This window comes from Macrobrachium rosenbergii, chromosome 1 (genome assembly GCF_040412425.1).
Source record: "Macrobrachium rosenbergii isolate ZJJX-2024 chromosome 1, ASM4041242v1, whole genome shotgun sequence".
Taxonomy (NCBI): Eukaryota; Metazoa; Arthropoda; class Malacostraca; order Decapoda; family Palaemonidae; genus Macrobrachium; species Macrobrachium rosenbergii.
This window is the reverse complement of record NC_089741.1, coordinates 41,895,003-41,918,316: the sequence shown is the minus strand read 5'-3', so window position 1 is coordinate 41,918,316 and position 23,314 is coordinate 41,895,003. Positions and strand designations below refer to the sequence as shown.

The window sequence follows — 23,314 nt, the reverse complement described above, 5'->3', positions numbered from 1 at the left end:
TAGCCCTTTCCAAGTTCTGGAATGTATCAGTAGAATTCACTCTCAGAATAATCTCTCTTTAGCTGAAGGTAATAAGCCACTGCATGATTTCATTCCAGAGACTAAGCAGCTCTCCACTTCGGGGAAATTGCTATGCCACTGAGGAGACTACAGACTAGACCCTTGATTTCTTTTGGAGTTTGTTTACGTCATTACAATGAAAGGAAATTGCTTTAGTTGTAGTATTCATCTATAAATTAGGGTGGCATTGTACAGCAGAAAGAATAATAAAGAAAGGAGAGAAGAAAAGGAGCAGGAACAATGTTACATTTATTATAAAAACTGCAAAATATCACAACGCATAATTGACAAACAAGAATATGCAAAGTTGTCCAAAAAATCACGAATACATGCAGACTATTCTTTGCTTTGCTTCTTATGGCAGAATGACCTCTATGCAACATTGATTGTGATCTACTTAGCAGTCTTAGTGTGCCCACTATTTAACATTTGGCTGTGGTCTAGAAGTACTTAAATTTACACAATCATGCAAGTTTTCACCAGCAACACACCACCCGACTTGTTGACAGATGAGGTCAAGGAAAGTGAAGACCCACTGAGAGAAAGATGCCCTTTAAATTAAGAAACCCTGAATTATTCAAACAAGCACCCACTGAAGGGCACAGAATTCTGTACAGTGTTGGAGCAACCATTAGAAAATCTGGCTTTTCCAGTTCTCAAGTGCTCGTGGCCCCAGGTAGTTTTATGGATAGGAATAGCATCATACAGACTTATGTTTGCACCAGTTTGACAACAGGGAATTCATGATCTCTGAAGTATTGTTTTTAATTGTTATTATGAACTAGTTTAACCAGACCACTGAGTTATAACCCTTGATACTTTTTTTTTTTTTTAACCAATTTAAGTTGGATCAGGTATTGTTTATGAGGCTGGAGTAATTTATATCAGGTACTATAGCTGACTGGTGAAATTTATAAGGAGGCTTCTGTAATGAAAATTTCCTTTATCAGTACAGGTTTGACAGGCAGCCCCTTTTATCCCCTGTATTTTATAGAAAAGCATCGAGTTCATGACTTTTTTATTTCACTGTATTGTGGACTCTTCTCAGAATTCTGTAACAGCTATCATGCTCTTGGGTCACTGAATCAACCGACCCCAAAAATCAAAAATGGTGTAGTCTTGTGGGTATGTGTGGCCTGACACCCAGAGGCCTAAATTACTCTGGGTACTCTATACATATCTGGCTTTAATGAAGCCAATTGGTTGTAACTAGGGCAGATATATGTGGGGTGTCACTGCTGGGGAGGCTCTAAATTCATAATCCTAGATCAGTTGAATCACAAAGCTTTTCACTCTCAGTGAATGTTCTTATAATGAGCTTTAACTTGATGTATTGTGTTGAATTTGTGTATTACATCAGTTAGTCTGTCATTTTCTGGCAATTGTACATACCAAGCCAGAAATTAAGCAGTTTGAGGAATGTGTTGTATACAGTGTGTGGTGCACTTTACAAAGCACAATTGCAGCCAGTATTAGCAGTCATTTTCTGCATCCTTGCAATCCCCACCCACCCAGCTGCATTGCTTTCTGCCATTTACTTTTCATCCATTCCCAAACTGCCCAACTTCTTTGAACCTTTTCATCCCTTATTAAAGAACAGATCTTTTGGCCCACCGTAACTCAAGGAATACAAGTTAAGTGTAACAATCTTTTATTCTATAGTATCAAGCATTTAATTGGTATTGGCTGGAAAATGGTGTAAGGGACCGTACTTGCTGAAATGGATCTACACAGTAATCAGTTTTATGCTTGCTGCTTTCAAAGATATTGTCCACATATTTCTTTACCAGACAAATTTTCTTCTTCTCATTGTACCCAGAGGTGCAGAGACAGACTACTTTCCACCATATTCATTCTGTTGCAAATAAAAGCTGTTTATGAAATGAGAAGATTTAGCAAAAGTCAAATTTATTGACTAGTGATGACAGTCCATAACAAAACATATTGAAGAAATAAAATATCTTTGAAAAGAAATTAAGAAGCAAAATAAATTTTAATATATCATAAGGAAATTTATAGTAGTGGTAGATTCAACTTTGCAAGAAAATGAGTGGTCATTGTCTAAAAATGAAAACTACATACATCACATTGGTTCCTACAGTGTATTCTGCAAAGTTTTGACAAGTAAACAAGAACTTAACTCCTAATTTACTACAGACTTACAGTGGATAATGTTCCCAGATTTTAGTTTTTTAGGATACCTACATCGTTTAAACATTTACACTCTTCCATTAATGATATGTACATGCAATTATAACTGAAAAGCTTATTTATGGACAAAAGTAAATTATTTTTATTTTGTGGAGTCCAATGGGATGGGAAAACAAGTACATTTGCCATGTTGAGGCAGAAAGTAGAGAGTGGAGTAGAAATTAATGAGCTGGATCCAAGTCCTCAAAAAGCAAGACCCAACTCGAGAAAAGGTTATAGAAATTTTGAAAAACAATACTGGTAATCACTGGGATAAAACTGCACGAAGAACGTTACCTCAAGTAAAAATATTTGGGATAAAAATATAAAAAACTGCTTTCTATTGATATTGACTACTACGAATATGTGCACTATCATTATGACAGTAGAATAGCAAGCTGGTCCATTATTCTTGTTTCTAGTGAGAGCGAGATTATATTGTCATACAGGGTTACCAGTACTGATTTTGTATAATACTTCCTACATGCAACAGCACACTTTAGGCGTTCCACAACATAAACATTTTATGAATGGAATTTTTTATATTTTTTTTTTTGCAAAAAGCAGTCACATCAAAGCCATACATTATCAGCTTCTCATCGGCTGTTAAATTTCAATCTTTTATGTTATTTTAATGCTTACAGCCTTCCTTATAAAGCAATACTGTAACTGTACTGCTGAAGAAATGCGAGTTGAAGGGTTAGGATAACAAAATATGGCTGAAAACAAAGAGGAAAAATAGCCCTGGCACTTTACCTACACAGTTTTGATAATAGTAAATAAAAAATTCTATGTTAGAGGCCATGCAAGTTGGTGTATCAGGAAATATGGAAAAATGCCTAAATGTTCATGATGACATGCAGTGTTACAATGGCTCTCAAATGGAGGTTTTTATACCAGAAATCTTTTAGCATTCTTGCCAGATGCAAACATAAAATGTGACCTCTTGGCTTGACAGACGACAATTTGCAACATTTACACATTTAGTCAACAATGGCCACTTAATGTCACTCATTTTTACTGTGTATAAACATGTACATTGCTTTTTTATATATTAATGTGCTGATCTGATATTAAATATGCATTATATTGAAGAGGCTATCAATTACAGGAGGCTAGAATATGTGCCGCAGAGTTATTGTATATACTGTTGATTGACAAAGAGACTTTCTCATTAATGGATGAAATTTCATTACCATTAAAACCTTTAGTTTTCTTCCCAGCCATTCCTTCTGTTGCAGTAACAATAATTAGAAAAAAAATTATATGGTTTTCAGGTGCAGAAATATGTATATTGTGACCTGACAGTACTGAAAAAGAAAAGGTGACATGACAACTTGTATATAGTCCTTTCCCTACCAAAAAATACCTTACGTTTTAAACACATAAGCCATAATCACAAGGTTACAAGGGGTGGTCTTGGGGAGACTTCTTAATGCAACCTAGTTAATCACAAGACTAAGTAGAATTTAAAGCTACTTGGTGAAAAGGTTGATTGCTTTTAATTGTAAAGACTAAGTAGAATTTAAAGCTACTTGGCGAGAAGGTTGATTGCTTTTAATTATAATTATGATGTTAACAAGAGTTAGAATTAAGGTAGTTATACAAGTGTCATGCCACCAATTTTTAACAGGGAGGGACTGTAAGAATACCTGTTGAGTAACTTTGGACAAATTCCAGTAAGTTACTGGATCAACACAATGGCTTCTGTTGTTGAAAAATTCTGTGCTTTAATATCCGTCATAGAATACATGCAAAAAATTACTACTCGAGTCTTAAAACAAGTAAATATATATAAACAAGCATTTTGTTGCAAAGGAGTGCACACTAATCAAGTTAGTTAGCACAGAAATCAGATTGAAGTGAAAAAGAATACAGCATTAGGTCAGTGATTCACACAAATACTGTATTGTATGGTAGATTTAAAAACAGGAAGTATAATCGCTTCTCAACACAATTAAGAAGTAGCCTTGTCATAAGGACAGTGAAAAGACAGAAATAAAATTAAAAGAAACTCATATCACTTCTAACAAAGAATAAGAGGTCATTGGCTAACAAATCTGAGATATCACAAAGGTGACTCACCAGAACTGAAAAAGCAAACCACCTCGTTGAACTTGGGAATTGTGTGTGAGTGAAATGGAGGCAACTGAAAGATACAAAGCTGAGGCTGTATGGTACTTAAATAAAAAATAGTACTGTACCAGGCTGGAATCTAACTTTTTGTTCTTGGTGACCCATGAGTTGACATTGTAGTTATTTTCTTAACTAGTGCTCAAAAGAATAGCTCCCCTTAGAGGGGTAGTGCCATCAATATAGTGTGTGTGATGCATGCACTGTAGGTATTACTAAAGGGCATTTGTAGTGCCCTTCAACCCCGAACTGCACCTAAGTTTTAGCCGTTTACATCACCTCCATTCCTGCTTATTTATCTTGCTATGCAGCCTCTCTATTACTTCTAGTTCAACTGTGGCATTTTCTCCACATTTCACTTTTAGATCCTTGTGCTTCATCTCATGAATTTTCTGGATCTCTATCATGCTGTCCCCATTATAACCCCCTCTTAAGCACTGACTGGCTTGAAGCGCTCTCGTGCTTGGCTTTATACCCTAAGTTTCATAATCCATTCTTTCTGAATGCATCGACTTGGAGGAAAGACATTCCATCAATAAAAATAAAAAATAATACTGTAATTATAAAACATCCTTTATCTTGGCTTCCTTATAAGGTCTGAGAAGCAAGATATCAGCGTCCCTGTAGCAGGATACTTAAGTCTAATAAAGCAGTCCCAAAATTTAGAACAGCAACACGCTTGCTTTGTGGTGGAGAAAAAGTTAAATGTGCACAGAATCATTCTACATTCCGGCATTTTAAGTTTTCCTCAAGACCGCACTAAAACTAATAAAAACTACAATAGATTTTGGTAGGTACCTTGGTGACACACTTCTAAGGCACATTGGGACTTAGAGCTGACAGACAGAAGTCACATGATAGTGAGTAAAGCTTTAAGTACAGTACATGCTGAGTATATTAGGGAAGTTCTGCTTTCAAGCTTCAGCATTGTTCATTACGGGAAAGACATGCATACAATCATTGCTTTGTGTCGAGTAACAGTTAACATAAACCTTGCTTAGTACATGAGTCACTGACTATCATTCAAAGCTTATCGATTGTTTTATTTGAGACAAAAGCGCACACTTTTAGTGCTATGATTAAATCCCTGTACTACCACCTAATGAAATCAAGGGAAAAGTAAGATGAAATTTGGCAAGATTAAAAAATTTAAACTTTCCATGAAAATCCCGTTGTCCCAAAACCTGCAACAGGTCATTGAATTATATCATCCAAGACTATTTTATGGTCCTCAGTTTTGTGGAAGCTTGCTTAGCAAGTCAATGACTTCAGCATAACGTTTCATAAAAATGTATGAACATACTTCATGGTCCACAACGAAGTGGATTTTGAGCTACCTTCTTGAAAGAGGAAGGTGTTTCTAATATCAAGTTCTAAACCCTTGGGATAGAGTGTGTCCTTCTGTACGTGAAGTATGCCATTAGTTATCACTTTCTTAAATCTTGGTGCCTGGGTCCTAAGCTCCTGGGTATTGGGACTCTAAGGACACTGAACTATTGATGTCTTAACATTCCAAATTTTCCTCTTTGAGGTGAAGATATGCAGACCCAACAACAAAAAGCATACTGTAGACACCTCTCAGTTCTCAGATGGTTTAGCAACGTAACAGGCCTGCATACTCATTTCGATTGTGGGCTTGGCATTTATTCAGGAAATGTCAATCTTTACAACTAAAAACATGCTGAATCAGGAACTAAAAGCTGCTGGTATTGATGGACGCAAAGACAAGTGTTTTTTTATTAAGCTTTAATATCTTAACGTCTCTATGCGACTGATTAATTTAGGGAGACGAGGCTCTCGGGCTTTCAGCACCGTAAACTAGAACTTAACTACTTCTGTTGATTTTGAATAATTCAAAATAACTCCGAGTTGTAACATAATTCTCCAACTGCTTCCTTGCAATTATAAGTTACCCAGAAAATGTAATACCAGCAAAACAGATACTGGTACTGCAGTAGAGGCAGCAAGAATGCATTGTCAAATAATAAAATAAAACAAGTTTTGATGCCAGTCAACAGCTAAAATAACATACAAAACTGTTTATAAAAATTTTCTCAAACGATCGGTAAAATTATTAATAATATATTCAACTCATATTCAAACCTATAAGTGCTAGTCTAAACTACATTTCTTTCGTATCAAAAGCAAAACTTCTCGGGTGGTACAGCAACAACACAAATCTAACTTGAATTTCAGTCACTGTACATCTTAAACATCCCCATTTTTTTTTTGACAAATTTCTTATCATTTCATCAAACAAGAGGCCTATCATGGAAGAAGAGGAAAAGGAGCGTTGTGTATGAAGTACCCTACTTAGAAAATGAGGGTACTACTTTGATTATGATATTTTGAAGGTTTTGCAACACCATTCATGAATAATAATCACCATATACAAGGGCAAGACTAATGACACACATACAGGAGATAAATATTACCATCTTTCATTCTGTGATAAAAGAAAATACCTAAGATTTGCAGAAGGGATTAAATATAGTTCATAGAGTATATGAATAACAGCCAGGAAAATAACATATAAAGTGTATGTAGAAATGTTAAAAGAAACCTAAAAACAGTTAAAGACCTCTGACTCAGACTTGAATAGTCACCTAGAGCTTCTTTTCAATTGATTACTCCTACGTTTCTGCAAAATGAGCATGCAATAATGTTTGCTAAGTAACAAACAATATCGTCCTCTCTTACTGACACGAGCTTCACACAGGACATAAATACTATAACAACCACGTGAGATCAATCTGGCAGTTTCCCAACATGAAGATAACTCTGGAATGATACTGCATGATGAAATAATGATTTCTGTTTCGTACAAAATCAAAGTAGCCATATCAGAACTGAAGCGTGACAATGTTACAATGCACTTAAAAATGATAACATTACTAAAATTGTAAAAGTAGCAGCGGAATTGTGATTCAGCACATGGCAAACTGACATAAAATCAGAACAGAAACACTGAAAAGCTAATTGAGAGATGGTGTGAACGTAGACCACTGTATGTCAATGTTAGGCCATTTCGTAGTAAGGCAAGATAGGAACTCGTTGTTGCTTAGGGCGAAGCCAACGTGACTTTCTTGTATTGTGACTCTGCCTTCTGCATATGCAATCTGGAAATGAATTTCTTTTTAATGGCGTCATTTTGACTTGTAAGGACGAGAAAATCATAGATTCTCCTCGATATCTTCAATTGTCCTGGGATTGTACAGCAATAATATTAGAGAAACACACTGTTAAATGCACAAGGTATATAGGAAACAGTTACGGGGCACTATAAGAATAAAACTACAAATGAAGCACATATTAAACTTCAAATTTTCAAAAATTCAGTCTACCTCAAGTGACATCTTGAGTGTCAGTAGATATTCTTGAGCATGTTACTTTTAAAAATATAAATGGAAGGAGATTTTTTGGTCAAGTTCATTTTAACAATCCAATAACAAAGTCGTCATCATTAAACACTCTAGAGTCATATACAAATATCCCCTATTGTACTTATTTTCCAAACTATTTGCAAATTATATATGTGAAACCCCTCCTTTCTGTTACAAGAACATTGAAATACAGTACATTACTCTGGTAAATGCTGTATTTCCTGAAAATTTTTTCAATAACTGATTTTATCCCACAACCATTTTTGGCACAGGAATGGAAATTTCTTTTAAAATCTTGTAAATTCTCAAGCCAAGTTTGACAGATGTACAAAATTTATAAACTTTAATGTGGCTAGACGACCAAGATTCATCAAAGCAATGTTCAGTGAATGTATTTCAAAGACTGACTGTATGAAAGGTAATGTGTATTAGATTGGGATTCAATGAAAATGGGAAATTTTGAATAAAAATCCGAATTGCTTACCTTATTCGACGGACATGAAGATTCTAAACCATTATAATGATATACAAGAAATGTGTCAGGTGGTGAGTAAGCTTGTTCCGGAGAGAAAAATGTTTCAACAAACTTATGATATAAAATAACACCCATATTGTCAGGATCGAGTTCCATCATCATAAACTGGACACTGGAATGGTAAAATATACAATAAAAGGTCCTTATTTTTCTCAAAACAAAAATACAGACTACTGTACCATACAACTATTACCTCAGAATGGTGAGGAATGATTGTTAATATACTGTACAAAATTCTTAAAACTTTCATACCTCACAAATATAAACCTTTTTCTGTACTTATGCCTTTATGCTCAACAGGTGGAAGAGCTAAGTGAAGAACTTATAAGCGTATGAAACACAGACTTCCTTTGAAGAGACCTCCACTGAGAGGGAGATAACCTATCTCACAGAGCTACAGGCTGTGGACATGGAAGTACTTCGTGTAGAAGTCTTTGTATTTATATATAAAAATGATCATAGTTTGCAAAGTTTGCATTCGTACAGGAAAGAGCAGCCATTATCACTTCATCCAACTGGAAAAAGTAACTAAAACTCCATTTAATCCCTAGCAACTTTGGGAGTCCCAGGAAGAGTCTTACAGGTGGATTGTGTAATAAAAGCGTTTTTTAATCACATAAAAATAATTATTTGTTGCATTCTTGGTCTTAAAAGTCCCTTGACTCACATTTTTGTTTAAGAGAAAAGTACGGTAAGCCAGTGACACGTGCCACTTTCAGCCACAGGCATTATCTCACTCACTTGGCAGGAATTTTGCGAGTTTGCAGCACTGTTAAGCTCTTTCCAGAATTCCCCTACTTGTGTCGTGATCATCAAAAACATAAAAAATGAAGATCGTAGAAAATGGGCTCCATAGTATAAGAAATTTAAAATTGCTCTTTTTCTTTCTTGTGTTTACAGGAGCACTCGCATCACATATATAAAAGCACTTGTGTGCAAGGAAGTGCTGCATGCACAGAAGCAGTCACAAACACTAAGCAAACAAGGCCTGCAAAGAAGTTACTAAGGCTGTAGTAGATACAAGTGACAGATGAAGCAGAAGGCAAGTACTATTAAAAAGAGGAGGTGAAGAAAGGTAAGTCCCTCCCTTGAGTGGTGGGGAGACCACCTGGGGAAAGAGACTCTTGTGGAGACGGTTAGACTGGAAGGTTCACAACCTTACAAGATTGATGTTCCTAACTAGAGTACACTTGACATGAGGAGGCAGCATCAAGGAAGTGGAAACCTTGTGATGACAAGACCCAAGTCTTGACTGCGAGAGGCATGGCACGATGTCATGAGGAAGAGTAAGAAGCACCACCATGTGTAACCTTGGATAAATGTTTTTATGGCCATCTTGAAAGAGGGATCAATGGCACACACTACACAGGTCTTCTGCAGTGAATACTGTTGGCTTATATATGAAGGGTGCACCAAATTCAGGGTGACAAAAAGGACCTACAGGACTTAACCCATGACCACATGTGCACGCTGAAGAACGATTACTACTGACTTGACTTCTCAAAAAAAAAAATAAATAAATAAAATGCAAGAAAGGGAGAAGGACTGAAATAACCTAACAAATAATGTCTTACTGTTAATAACAAAATGTAACTGAAGGTAACCATTAATGTGAGTATATAAAAATTGCAAAAATTTATTTCTATATAAATGGTAAAGTAAAAAATAGTAACAGTAAATTCCCATGCTGAACAAAGGCTAAGAATTAATAATGGAAGAAATTACTGGATTATGATTCAAATAAATCATGTTCTACAAATTACAGATACTTATCTGTGCCATGATTTGTGACAGTTAATGGACAGGAATCCCCCAGGATAAAAAATTAACTGACAACAAGAACATACTTGCATTAAGCTAGTGACTGCAAACACCACTAACTAGAAGGCAAATGGCCTTAAATTAGGTGATAATGTTCACGAAACACATCACAAAGAAGTAAAATTTATAAGAAAATGGATGGATAAGAACTACTGAATGGTACATCGCAATAAAAACACTGCAGTCCTAATCCTGGGAGAGAAGAGCAGGATGTATCTGTTCAGAGTGAATCCACTTAAAGGAATGAGGTGAAGCCTTTCGGAGACCATGGAAAACGGTCTGGGCAAGTGCCGTGGGGTTCTTTGTTTTCTTTCAAGATCTACCAAACTTGTGGCTATCAGCATGGACAAGACAGTTTATGATTAATGGATTTATAAGAAAAATATAATTTGACTGAATGCACTACAGTCGACACCCGCCTATTTGCAGTTTGGGATCTGTGGCTTCACATATTCGTGGTTCTTTCTGTGGACCTTATCACTGAATTATTCGTGAAAAATTTGGTAATTTGCAGATTATTTCGTTGAGAAATATTCACTAATTACTGTATTTCATGTTATTTTTATGATAAAAAATGATTTACTAATTTTCAAATATTAATATTAAAGTAAACACAGCAAACTATAAATAAAATGTATTTATTTTTCAATGCATATTAAATATTAAGGTACTGTATACAGTACTTAACTTCCTAGTGTTTCCCCATGTACTGTACTATGAAAAGAAAACAGAACTGCTTCGATACTGGATAACAGAAAATGGATGTGCAGTACCTGAAAATAGGGTAACTTGGATAGTTTTCACACTTAGCTGTAAGCCATATATTTTTAAGGTTAATGTTGTAACATGACTTTGAAATGATTACAAACAAGTGTTTCAGATGACAGTTTAAGGTATGAGAGAAAATGGATGTACTAGAAAATAGGGGTAACTTGAATAGTTTTAACACTTACCTGTAAGCCTTATATTTTTAATGTTAATGTTGTAACACATCTTTGAAGTGATATTAAAGTGTTTTAGATGATATTTTAAGGTATATTCTGTGTAGGATGATAATTTAAGGTATACTTTTGGTGTCTGAACCATTAAAATAAGCAGTTATAAATGTTTTAGAGGGGGTCTGGTTTTTTAACTATTTAAATGGCCAGTTATAAGCATTTTTAGAGGGGGATATCAAGTATTCACAGATTTTAGTTATTCACGGGTGTTTGTGGTCCCTGTCCCCCTGAATACCAGGGGTCGACTGTACCACAACCCCTGCAAATAGCTAAAATCCACAAATACTTAAAACCCTCTAAAAACGCTTAGAACTGCCTATTTTGATAGTTAAAAAATAAATAAATAAATAAAAATGCCTATACCTGAGTATTGTAATAGTTTTATAAAAAAAAAAAAGGTGCATTTAGTCCTGAAAATACAATAATTAGTGAATATTTCTCAGTGAAAAATACTGCGAATAGGCAAATTTTCGGCGAATAATGCGTATAATATTCTAAAGAGAAATCTGTGAATTGCCGAGTCCACAAATTGTGAGCGTGCGAATCGGGGGGGGATTGACTGTACTGCATTTGGTTTTGAATGATATGGTTAGTGTTTTTGTTTCTTGATGTCTACTTACATCATTCACAATAACCTAGCAAATAGACTGACATATTTTGCACGGGATGTCAAGGTCCATTATTGTCAATTTTCATCATCATAAACAATAGTCACAGTCATCATCATCATTTACATTGTTTCAGATTTTCCACTTTATAACATTTAAGATATTATGGCAGGAAAATAACTGACTTAAATTTCCCTTTATATCTTTAGTTAGTACTTCCCAGTTGAATTAATTACTACAATACCTGCCTCAAAAAAAAACAGTATTAGGTCTCCAAGTCTATAATAAAATAAAAAATTTATTACAAAATAAATATTTGTGTGTGAGATATGTAAAGAAATTTTAGTATTATAACCTGACAGAAACTGAAAAAAAAATTGAAAAAGGAAACCTATCCATGTTTCCAAATTCATACACAAAACTCACAAGTCATCATCTGTGCATAGGTCTAGCTTCCCTAACACATCTTTTAGCTTGTCTCTTTGGATGAAGCGGTTGCCTTCCGTGTCGTACCAGCTGAAGACCTGCTTGGCTCTCTCCACTTCCGAGTCAGGCGTTACCAACTTCTTGCACCATGAAAACAAAACTGCAAAATTCATAAAAAAAGGATCAGATTAATGTAAAGAAGTAAAGAAATACTTTAAACACTTCTAAATTTTCCTAGGACTATAGAAAAAGTCATTGACTATATCATGATCATTTATATTTGGTAAACTAGGCTACTTTATGACTATTGAATTCCATCAATATGTTGACCACAATAACCACAGCTTCCTTTGGAACCTATGCTCATGAGAACTGCTTTCTTTCTGTAAATCTTCAACTGAAATCCCTTATGGACAGAGTCAACAGGCTATAAACCTGAGAGGGCCCCAAAGGGAAATTAGCCTACAGAGAGAACTTTAGGAAAAGGTCATAAATAAATGACAAAATTAAAAAAAATATTTGGTTTAAAAATCACAAGCATACCAAGTGGGCATGATCAGCCAAGTGTTTTAAGATTTACTCAAGAAAAAACCTTTGAGCAGATACAGTACCACACTTCCTGTGTGTTATGGTATAGCCATCCAGAAATGTTTAATAACAAGTTAACTTTTTCTTTATATAGTTTTGTGGAAGTATGTCAAGATTTTGCAATGTATATATTTTTGCAGAATTATGTCAGTCTGAAGTTTCCCTTCCATGAAAAAATGCTCACATTTGTACATAATAATGAAGTATGTAATGTTTCTAAGGGGAAAGTGTGACTTGCACCAGAAAAGTGTGTTACATATAGGAGAGCAAGCATTCTCAGTTTTGTTAAATATATACAGTACTGTACTCTTATCAGACATGGCACAGAGTAATGGATACTGTTACAGTATATGTACAGACCTCATTATCATAAAAAGTACTCTTGGCTCTGAAAAGCTAACAACGTTGATGTTGGGAAGAGAAAACAAAACAAACCTGTAAGGTGTGTTTCAGAAGCTGTGACCCAGACTGGATTGGTAGGGTTTTTCAGGTACCAGCCGACCTGAACGTAACGAAGGTGTTCCAGTCGAGTGAGAAACCCTACTGCCGGCCGTTTTAAAATGCCAATTAGGCCTGTAATAATTACAGTGATGATTACAAAACTTTACACTATAAGTTAAGTACACCTTAGTTTAACCAGACCACTGAGCTGATTAACAGCTCTCCTAGGGCTGGCCTGAAGGATTAGATTTATTTTACATGGCTAAGAACCAACTGGTTACCTAGCAACGGGACCTACGGCTTATTGTGGAATCTGAACCACATTATAACGAGAAATTAATTTCTATCACCAGAAATAAATTTTTCTAATTCTTCATTGGCCGGTTGGAGAATCGAACGCGGGCCAGCAGAGTGCTAGCTGAGAACGATACTCACCTGTCCAATGAGGAACTACTTTACACTATAAAATCATTTAGTTTTTCTTATTGTGTATTAAATTAAATTTGTACATCAAAATACAAAATGTTACATTAACAATAAAATATTTTATCTTCTTGAAATAATGGGTATAAAATAATTTAACACTACAGTTTGCCCCACTTCAAGGAGAAAAACTTATATTTACATAATCTAAAATTACTATAGCAACTACAAACCACAACTTACTCAGGCCTCCGACGTCCTTCACATCGTCCCAGACGTAGGAAGATGCATGACCCGTGATTAAAAGATTTATTAGACCCTGACCGCCGTGACCTTGGCTCACATCAATTAGACTTTCACCAACATCACCAAGTTCCTCATTGACAGTTTTCACTCCCTATAAAAAAGAAAATACATCAGTACTGTTTACTGAGAAAATATACATACAGTATAAACAAAAAAAATATTACACTTGCACAGGATATAGGGCTCCCCATACCATAGCATTTAATAAAAAATGTAGCACAACACTCACTAACTCTAGTAGAATACTGTATATCATATAGTAATCGATATAAGCACAAGATCTGATACAAAAAAATGCAGTACTTATTTACCTTGGTCAAAATAACTGAATAGAGAAATAAAAGAACACCATACTGGGCTTTGTACTTGTCTAGATGAGTTTCGAGGTGGGTTTGCAGTGTGTGTGCACTTTCAAACTGTCGTAACCTGAAAAACTTCATTATCACAAACATACTCTTTGCTGAAGATGGATAGTAAATGCTGATATGACAGTTTACAGTTTATTTCATGATGAGCTTGTGTGACATTAGTTAGTTTCCATGGACATCTGTACTGAATGTTTGGATTTCTTTTAGGCTTAAGTTCCTCTGCAAAGTCATTAAAAAATTCTAACCCAAATTACTACTGACCATCCTAAGACTGATCCTACACTTTTCAGGCACGCTGAACTCCAGTACAACAAAGACACTATTGATTAGCAGATCTCGTACAGATTTCCCACCCCATCCTCCCCTTCAGTTGGATGGAACTTTGCTGAATGAGTCTGAAGCCTTTAACTCATTCAGGTGTAACTTTCAACTCCTCGCATTAAGGTATGTGCCAGTAATCAAGTATACTATTTTAATGTCAGTCAATTAATTTTCTGGACTTTTTTACATACAATGAACTAAGAATAAAACAGTTTATATCATATTTAGAGTAAAAATTTTCTATCTGTTGCATCTACACATCATAAACCTTGTGTAGATCTCAAGTACTTTTTCATCAGTTTTCTTAAAAGTAAATCATCATAAATGTTTTTACATCAGATTTTCCCTTTATGTGGTTAGTCATTTTCACTTTAATAACTTTTCTAATGACTTCACAAAAGCTTCAAGTCTATGAACCCTTGTAAAATTATTATCCCGTGCTATTATGTAAAAAGTTAATTCATTCTCATGGAGGAAGTAAAACATGGAGATATTCATGCTTAATTCATATCCTTACCTTTCCAGTTCTTAGGTAATTATAATATCATATACCTACCTCTTTGAATTTTAATGCACTGTAAATTAAAATAGGTTAGGCTCTATAAACAATACTTCTGTACAGTGTACTAACATTGTCTTTCTCCATTTAAATAAGTGGTAATGAGAAAACTGGACAAATAGACTGCAATGGTTCATTAATATACAGTAATACATAGTCAATGCAAATCTTCATCCACTGCAATCTGCACCACTGCTTGCACCTACGAACCCATTAATCATAATATACTTTGATGCAACTTGAAAAAAATAGGAATATTGCATATAACTGAAGGCTAGACTTTATAAACAACAGCTTTTAAAAACCATACCTAACACTGGAATGAAAAAGGCTGTAATCTTTGGCACTTAAAGTTGGTGAAGGTTCTTCTTCATGCAGGCTCGAGGTTGAATGGTCATTAGTCTGTGGCAGGGGATCGTCCAAACATGCAATTGCAAATGGTCCTGATGAAAAAGATTTGTGAAAAATGCTGTTCATACGAGGTGGTTATTAGTACTGTATAACTAAAGTCTAATATTCATCTTCATAAAAGTCATGAATAAGATGAAATTAGACTCATATTTAAAGAGGAACACTATTAGATGGTGATTCTTCTTAACATTACGTGTCTTATGGAAATTATAAAAAAAATTTAATTTTTTTAATTTAAAAATTTTATAATTAGCCAAGTTCATGGTCATGAAATTGCCCCAGATGCTTTAGTCCCCCTTAAAATAGATAAAGATGGCAGTCTTGTAGTACTTTGCTTGTGCTTGAATGGACAAATACCCAAATCCTAGATAAGTTACACTCATTCTATGCGTTATCTGCTCTCTGAGCTGCAAGAAAAAGTGAATTTAGGAGTCGGGCACTCACATTATAAAGTACTGTAAAGTGCCTGTAGGAAAAAATTAATTTTTGAAACTTTACATTTGTTCCCTATATAAAGTACTCATATTATAACAGGCAATGAGTTCCGCACTGTAAACTGAAAATCGTCGTAAACCAAAAAAATCGTCAAAATCATAAGACAACCTTACATTTTTAATCCTTTAAGTACTCATTGAAACAATAAACTGCATTTTTATTGAGTTTTCATCAAAAAAAACCTAAATTATGATTATTCTGCCGTTTTTGAGCCATATTTCTTCGGATTAGTTGGCGTAACTGAATCAAATAATCTGATGAATATATTTGAAAAGCATCATTCAACATCGCAGACCCATGAAACCCTGTATTATTATAAAGGATGAAACCTATTTATGTGGAACAAGTCCACAGGGGCCAGTGACTTGAAATTCAAGCTTCCAAAGAATATGGTGTTCATTAGGAAGAAGCAAGAGGAAGTGAAGGGAAATACAGAAAAAAGAGATCTCACTTATTAAAAAAGAAAAAATAAATAGATAAATAGATAAAAATGTATTAAAATGCAAGAATGAATAGTATTAGGGTAGTAATGCATTGCATTTTCACTTGAACTTCTAAAGTTGCAACTACATGACTTCCTCAGGGAGGCTGTTCCACAGTCCAACGGGTTGCGGAATGAAGGACCTCTGGAACTGAGAAGTTTGACAGCGAGGCACATTTACTGCATGTTGGTGCTGCTGTTCAATGAATCTGGTTGCTCTCGGCAGATAAAGGGGATCAATTGTGAATGCGAAAGATCTCTGTTGAAATACAACTTATGAAAAAGTGACAAACAAGAGACCATCCATCAGTGGTGTAAGTCATAACTCCTACTACTGTATTAGGAAACAAAAACCTACCACCACGGACCACTCTGTCTAAAAGAGATAAATCTCTGGTAGAAGCAGACACCTACACCAGAGAATAGTACAAATGACCTAAAACAGGTGGCATTGATTTTATCACTGTTATAAATACGAGGCCTTACAAACAATAATGCACCTGACTTTCGTGCGGCATTTGCTGAAACTTTCCTTAGATGTTTCTCAACAGTTAGATGTGAGTCAAAAGTTACACCTAGAATAGCTAAAGCTGCAGAATCATTCAGCAAAGTTCCATCCAACTGAAGGGGAGGATGGGGTGGGAAATCTGTATGAGATCTGCTAATCAATAATCTTTTCATTTTAATTTAGTTCAGCCTCATACACCATCAACTACGTACACCATTCCCTAATCGGTCCATGTCCCGAATGAGGCTGAGGGCAGCTTCATTTCTCATAAGTGGAGACCTCACTACTGCAATCTGCAGATATGCCACTCTTTGGAACAGGCACTGTATTACTAAGCTTGCGCTCATCCACGAAGATACTACGTCAACATAAAAGTCTATAGAATCTAGTAATCATGGGGGACAACATACTAGAAACTCTTTAAAACAACAAAGGGAAGAAATCATCAGGATCTACCCCAGCTATCAAGATTATCTAGAATTTACTTACTATCCTTAGAAGTGAAATGCAAATTTTTAAGAAGTTCAGGATGACAATTATCAGGGAGAGGGACATCCTCAGCTGACTGCTTAGCTTTAAAAGCTTGATGAAGCAGTTCAGGCTTTTCCATAGGGCCAGTAACCAATCTACCATCATCTGTTAAGAGTGGTGGAATGGAAGATGAGCCTGACCAAAGACAGATGATGCCAATTTGGTCCACCACAGGTGAGGCTTAGTAATTCCTTCGAGTTTCCTCTTTAGGAGAGGTATGGATCAAGATGGTAATGCCACTGGAATGGCTAATCAACACCCAAAAGGGTTCACTCAACTCCTTGGGATTACAATTAAGCATCAGAAATTATGTTTTGAAAGACAACAGGGAGACAAGAATGAGGTGTTTACCTGAAACCAGGGTATCCTCCCATGTCCACACAGCACAGTACACCACAAGATGACTGAAATTTTATTTTGAGGGGGGACAAAAGCCAATGTGATGATTTTATGACAAAAAATGGGCTAAGTATAATTACTGGATTTGTAGTAAAACAATGTATACTAGGTAATTATAATCCTGATACAAACAAATTTTGAAAGCACAAATAAATTGAAAAGTTCAGAATTACCATCTTCTCAACTAGTGACTCTCAAACCTAATAACATATCTTGTTACTTAAAGTGAGCAAAGAGGGATTGCAAAGCTGTAATTTTTATGACACTTTCTGATATTTTGAATTCTGTCAAAATTTTGCAGCACTTAATGCAAGTTCTATTTACTATAACTTTTGCCTAAATTTCATGTCATGAAGACTTGAATTCAACATCCTTTAAGTTATAACAGACATTTTGTCCTGAAAAGTTTTGTGCTTGCTCCAAAACAGCAGCACAATTCAGTTTATGTCTGAATTATAACAAATACTGGAATCTTTACTTCAGCACCATACTAGAGCACTTCCTTAGCAGAATGTACGTTTAGCAGTTGTGTAGTACTCTGTACACTCTGTAAATTACGCTAGTGAAGCAGACAGGTAATCTATTCAGGTGAAGTAAGGATATACTTACAATATCGACAATAACAGAGATTACCCTGACCTTCCTTTCTCGAGGGTGAACTTCCATCACCGGAATGGGTGGGTGAATTTGATTTATCTCCAGTTTGCACCCCTAACGTGGACGGCTGTTTACACTGACACAGCATCTCCGTAAGGGCTACAGCTAAATACTGGTCCACTGTTGTACTGTCAACCTGTTTTCAGTTATCAAATTAGCCAGATTCTACAACAGTGTATGCACTTCAAAGAGTTAGATGCTATTTCATTCAAAAGTAGGCATTTCTAATGAAACCTTTAGAAGATTAAGCATATGGTCCAAGGAATGCTACACAAAGCATCTTGGCTAATATTCCACATGAAAAAATAATTAAGGCGAACGTCTTATTAAAATACTTTTATTTCCTGTTACAAACAAATGAAAAATTAAATCCGTTATTAAAATACTTTTATTTCCTGTTACAAAAAATGAAAAATTAAATCCGTTATTAGTGCAGAAAAACTCAAGCCTTACCTCCCTGAGCTGTGAATATTGGACCTCATTTATGAGATTTTTTAGAAGAAATGCCTGCACAGGCGCAATGACAGCACAAGGCCCTCCACTTGTCTGGATCAAAGCAGTCTTCTCATCTTTGCTGAAGATAAAACCTGCCAAACCACAGAAAGAAAAGCCATTTTATTTTGATCTTGATCCCTTTTAAAGGGAAGAAATCCTATCCAGCAGACACACCCCTTGAAATACAGTAATTTTGTTCTGAAAACAGGAAGCTATATTGAGCTATTAATATTTATACCTTAATTTGGCTCCCTTCCTATAATGGGTCCGAAACCTCTAGTTATACAACAAATTTGAAGTTTTTCAAATGGATATTTCACTGTGTACCAACTTCACAAGTGCTTAACTTTGCGTATCCATTGAGCTTAGACCAGTGACATGTCATGCTACCTTATCTAGTATAGTACCTGGAAGTTGAGGTTCTGACTGGGAAGGCCCATCTATTCAACTTGACTAAATCACTGTATCTAAAGTCCACCTCCCCAACAGTAGGGTTAATGCTTCATTCCAGTGCTGTATACATTGATGCTGCTTCAGTATCTTTAGAAGCTTCTACCTTCCTACTCTAGGATGAGAGGCAAGACTCCCAGCACCCTGAGGATCAGCCAAATAAAACACCATTTCCTTTCCTTGTCTCTTGCTGTTTCCCCTTCACTTTCTCCCAATGTCTCCATGAAATATCTCAAAAAGTACCATGGCTCTAAGAGTAGCAAGTTTTACTTCTTTTTGGATACCATGACCAGTCTGTGGTTACTGTTCCAGTAAGTTGGAATGAGTACTTCCACCTGCTGAGATCCAATTCTCATAATTAGTCGAATCAGTGGAAATCTGTAATCTTCTTATCACTAATTTTACAGACATTTTCTTCTCTTCTAAAAGTCCCCATGGTGATAGCAAAGAGAGTAATAGGAGATGATTGTCACAGCTTGCATGCACATCATGAGCAGCAATGTGCAGTGAAGCCATGGTATGCAGTAATCTTCTTTAATCCTTCAGGCCTAGAAAAGGTACAGTATAGGCATTTCTGTCATTGCCTTTGGTCCTTTGTGAAATAAAAATAATTTAATATCAAATACAATCAACAGCCAAAAATAGGGTACTTTTTGCTTTTCTTGGTTACATGCAAAAGTGACAGGGTTCTTACAGCCTATGTGTGGTTTTAAGCTATCTCATGATGGTTTTCCAGCTTTGTTAATTAACACTTATCAGCTTTTGATATCAAGGCAACTAGCAATTGTTGGAAATAGTGCTTGCCAATTTGGCTATCTGTTTTGATCACAGTTGGGGAAAGAAATATAAAAGCAGGGCATAAACCCTAATAACTAGGTCAGAGATTTATGGAACAGGAAAAAATGTAAAACACATAAACTATGCTAATTAAGAAAGATTTGGGCTTCAGCTAATCTAACACTATGAGATAGGCAACGCCCCCTCTCCATTAAATAGCCTATCCTATATTTCCTGAGTGCATGCATAAGTCAGTTAAAACAAACTGAAATGTCAGTATGTCTTTGAGTATATACCTCAATTATCTTTTAATGGAAAAATAGGCAGTGTGTTAACCTACCCTAGGGCATCAAATCCTTGCAATGATGGTACAAGCAATCATAATCTTCAAGATGTGTTAGGCTATGTCTATTTTTGTTCCTTCAGTTTATCTCAAAATACTGTTATTTTAATGTAGCTTTGGTTCGGTCGCATCCAAGGTCTAATAATTAGTACACTATGCCCATATTGAGCTTAGGGTGTAGCAGTCATCTGAAGTCAGTGGCTGCAATGACCCTGATGTTGTGGAATTAAAGGCCACAGAACTTAAAACCATCATACTACATGCTAACTTAAGCTAACCTAACTCCCCCCAAGGAAGAACCATAGACAGTTGGCAGGCTTTGTATGATACAGTAAATGGCACCATGCCTAATCGCTCAGTATAATATAAATTTTCACTGGTTCTCCCAACATAACATAAAAAGTATCTTTTTTTTATGGACTTTTGTTATACATGCACAGTTAAGCTGATGAGATAATGGTATGATGCAGAAAAAAAATATATTTTGTTTGCGTACATAAGCCTGTGTTGCTGTATTTTTTAAAAATAATTTTAGTTTAATACAGTATACCCTATACTTTTTTGCTGTTATCTATCTGCCTTTTTCTGTGTGCAATTCTTGGATTTATTTCTGATTGATTATGAGAATCATAAATTCCTCTATGAGAGAATAATTTACGACAAATCACTCTACCCACCCAACAATAATGCACAATTAACTGGATAAATTGTCCCCTTAAAATGTGAATTATGTTAGACTGGAATAAACTGAAAGGAAAGCCCCAGGAACTGAACATTATAATCCGTTATGGCAAATATAGGGAAAAACCTCAAATCTAACCTAAATCTTGACTAAGTAGGATGTTTATTCATGATTAATGGTAGTCATAATTATGAGAGATATACAGATGGCAGAACATTAGATTAAATATAACATGACAGGTACTCCTCAGTAGTAAATATGGTGGCATATATAAACACATAAAAATTCTAATTTTTGCATCATAAGCTACAAATATCTCGGCAGAATAACTGGTTTACAATAAGAGTCATATAGAAGAAAGGACGAGCAATCTGTTTCTAAATGTTACAACTAGGCTTCATACTCTAAGAATGTATAGCAGTTGTCCACATCCAACTTTTGTGGTTCACCTTAAAATTTAAAATAAAACAAAAGGTTTCTCTAGATGCAATACAGGTATTTCTTTTGCCCCCAGATGCATTACTCTCTACCAGTCAAACTGTACACTCACTTTGGCTTCTTCCTGGGTTGCCAAGCTTTGCTGTGTGATTTCTGTGATTATCCTAGTAATAAATTATAATCCAGTAATAGTGCAGAACAGTTGCACACACACTTCATTCTGCTGTGCATGATGTTACTTTTGGGGATCCATGGGGAAACAACACCTCCCTTGGGCCAGGTTGTGGGGGAATTGGTTATAAAATTTAAGCCAAAGACCAAGCACTAGGACCCATGAGGTCATTCAGCATTGAAAAGGAAATTGAAAGTAAAAAGTTTCAAAGGTGTAACAGGAGGAAAACCTCACAGTTGCACAGTGAAACAATTGTTGGGAGGAGGTTGTAAGAAAGATAGAAGACAGATAATATGAATGAAGGTACAGCACAAGAAATGAAAGGGGTTGCATCTAGGGGGTCAAGGGAGGCAGCAAAGATGCTAAAGTAAAGCCTACAGTGCACTGAGTGAAGTGCCCTGACGGCACTACCCCTACCTCCCTTCCCACGAGGTTGGACCAGGTTATGGCTCAGCTCTCTAGGATAGGTTAAATTATGGAAAGGTTAGGTTAGGCCATATGCCTTTTGAAATATGTCTTCGATTTGCTTTTAAGCATGCCGTGACCAGCGGAAACAACCTGCGTATTTCTTCAGCAGATTTACATCATTTCTCACCTCTCATATAACAATAAAGCCTATAAGCGTGGCTTAGGGGTCTCTATATACTTCTCTACAAGCCAAAAGATAACAGGATACCCCAACCAAAATCGAGCCACCCTAGGCTACCACAGCCCCAAGGCACCGTCATTAGACGATAATAATCACCTAGAATGGCAACCACACACACAAACAACACAAACACCGCGTCTCAGCACCTTGTGACCACCTGGCAAACAGTTCCGGACGTATGTTGGGTCCCCACACCAGCTGTGACACTTCGTGGATGGCCTCTGTCACCCTAGAGGTCGAGTCTTCTGTCATTTTCCAGGAGCGATTTCAGCTGTCAGGAGGCGGTGAATGGGCATCGAATGAGCCTGAAGTACGGCACAGATGTGTCCCGTCACGAAAAAACGACGGAAAAGACACCGTACGGGGCTAATCGACGACTAAGCTGAAGCGTCCGATGTTAGCTGCCATAACAATCGGGAGGCTAAATGTAAACAACCTTGCGATTGCGAATAATAAAAAAACACAATTTTCTTGAAATCTAAAATGTATTTTACACATTCATGAGGAAGGCCAAAAAGAAGAATTATGTTTGTAATATTGTGATAAAGTTAAGACACTTTGGGGGTGTTTTTTCCGTTGCAATCGCAAGTAGATGGTCGTCTTATCCGTGGTTTTTCCGGACTTTGGTCTTATTAACCCCCGATACAGCAGTCGTCGGTTTTGTTA

The 23,314-nt window shown here is 35.9% G+C and overlaps 1 protein-coding gene across 1 annotated transcript; it reads right to left on the bottom strand.

The window, feature by feature from the left end:
* Positions 1–1,951: 1,951 nt before the first annotated feature.
* Positions 1,952–23,093, bottom strand: LOC136825750 (ubiquitin carboxyl-terminal hydrolase MINDY-3). Its single transcript, XM_067082616.1, has 10 exons — positions 22,795–23,093; positions 19,096–19,229; positions 18,625–18,778; positions 15,471–15,603; positions 14,224–14,338; positions 13,850–14,003; positions 13,178–13,315; positions 12,155–12,314; positions 8,251–8,413; positions 1,952–7,502 (listed from the first exon to the last, which is right to left on the bottom strand). The coding sequence occupies exons 1-10, from the start codon at positions 22,898–22,900 to the stop codon at positions 7,359–7,361; spliced, it is 1,401 nt and encodes a 466-aa protein (XP_066938717.1). The 5' UTR covers positions 22,901–23,093; the 3' UTR covers positions 1,952–7,358.
* Between the last annotated feature and the right edge of the window lie 221 nt (positions 23,094–23,314).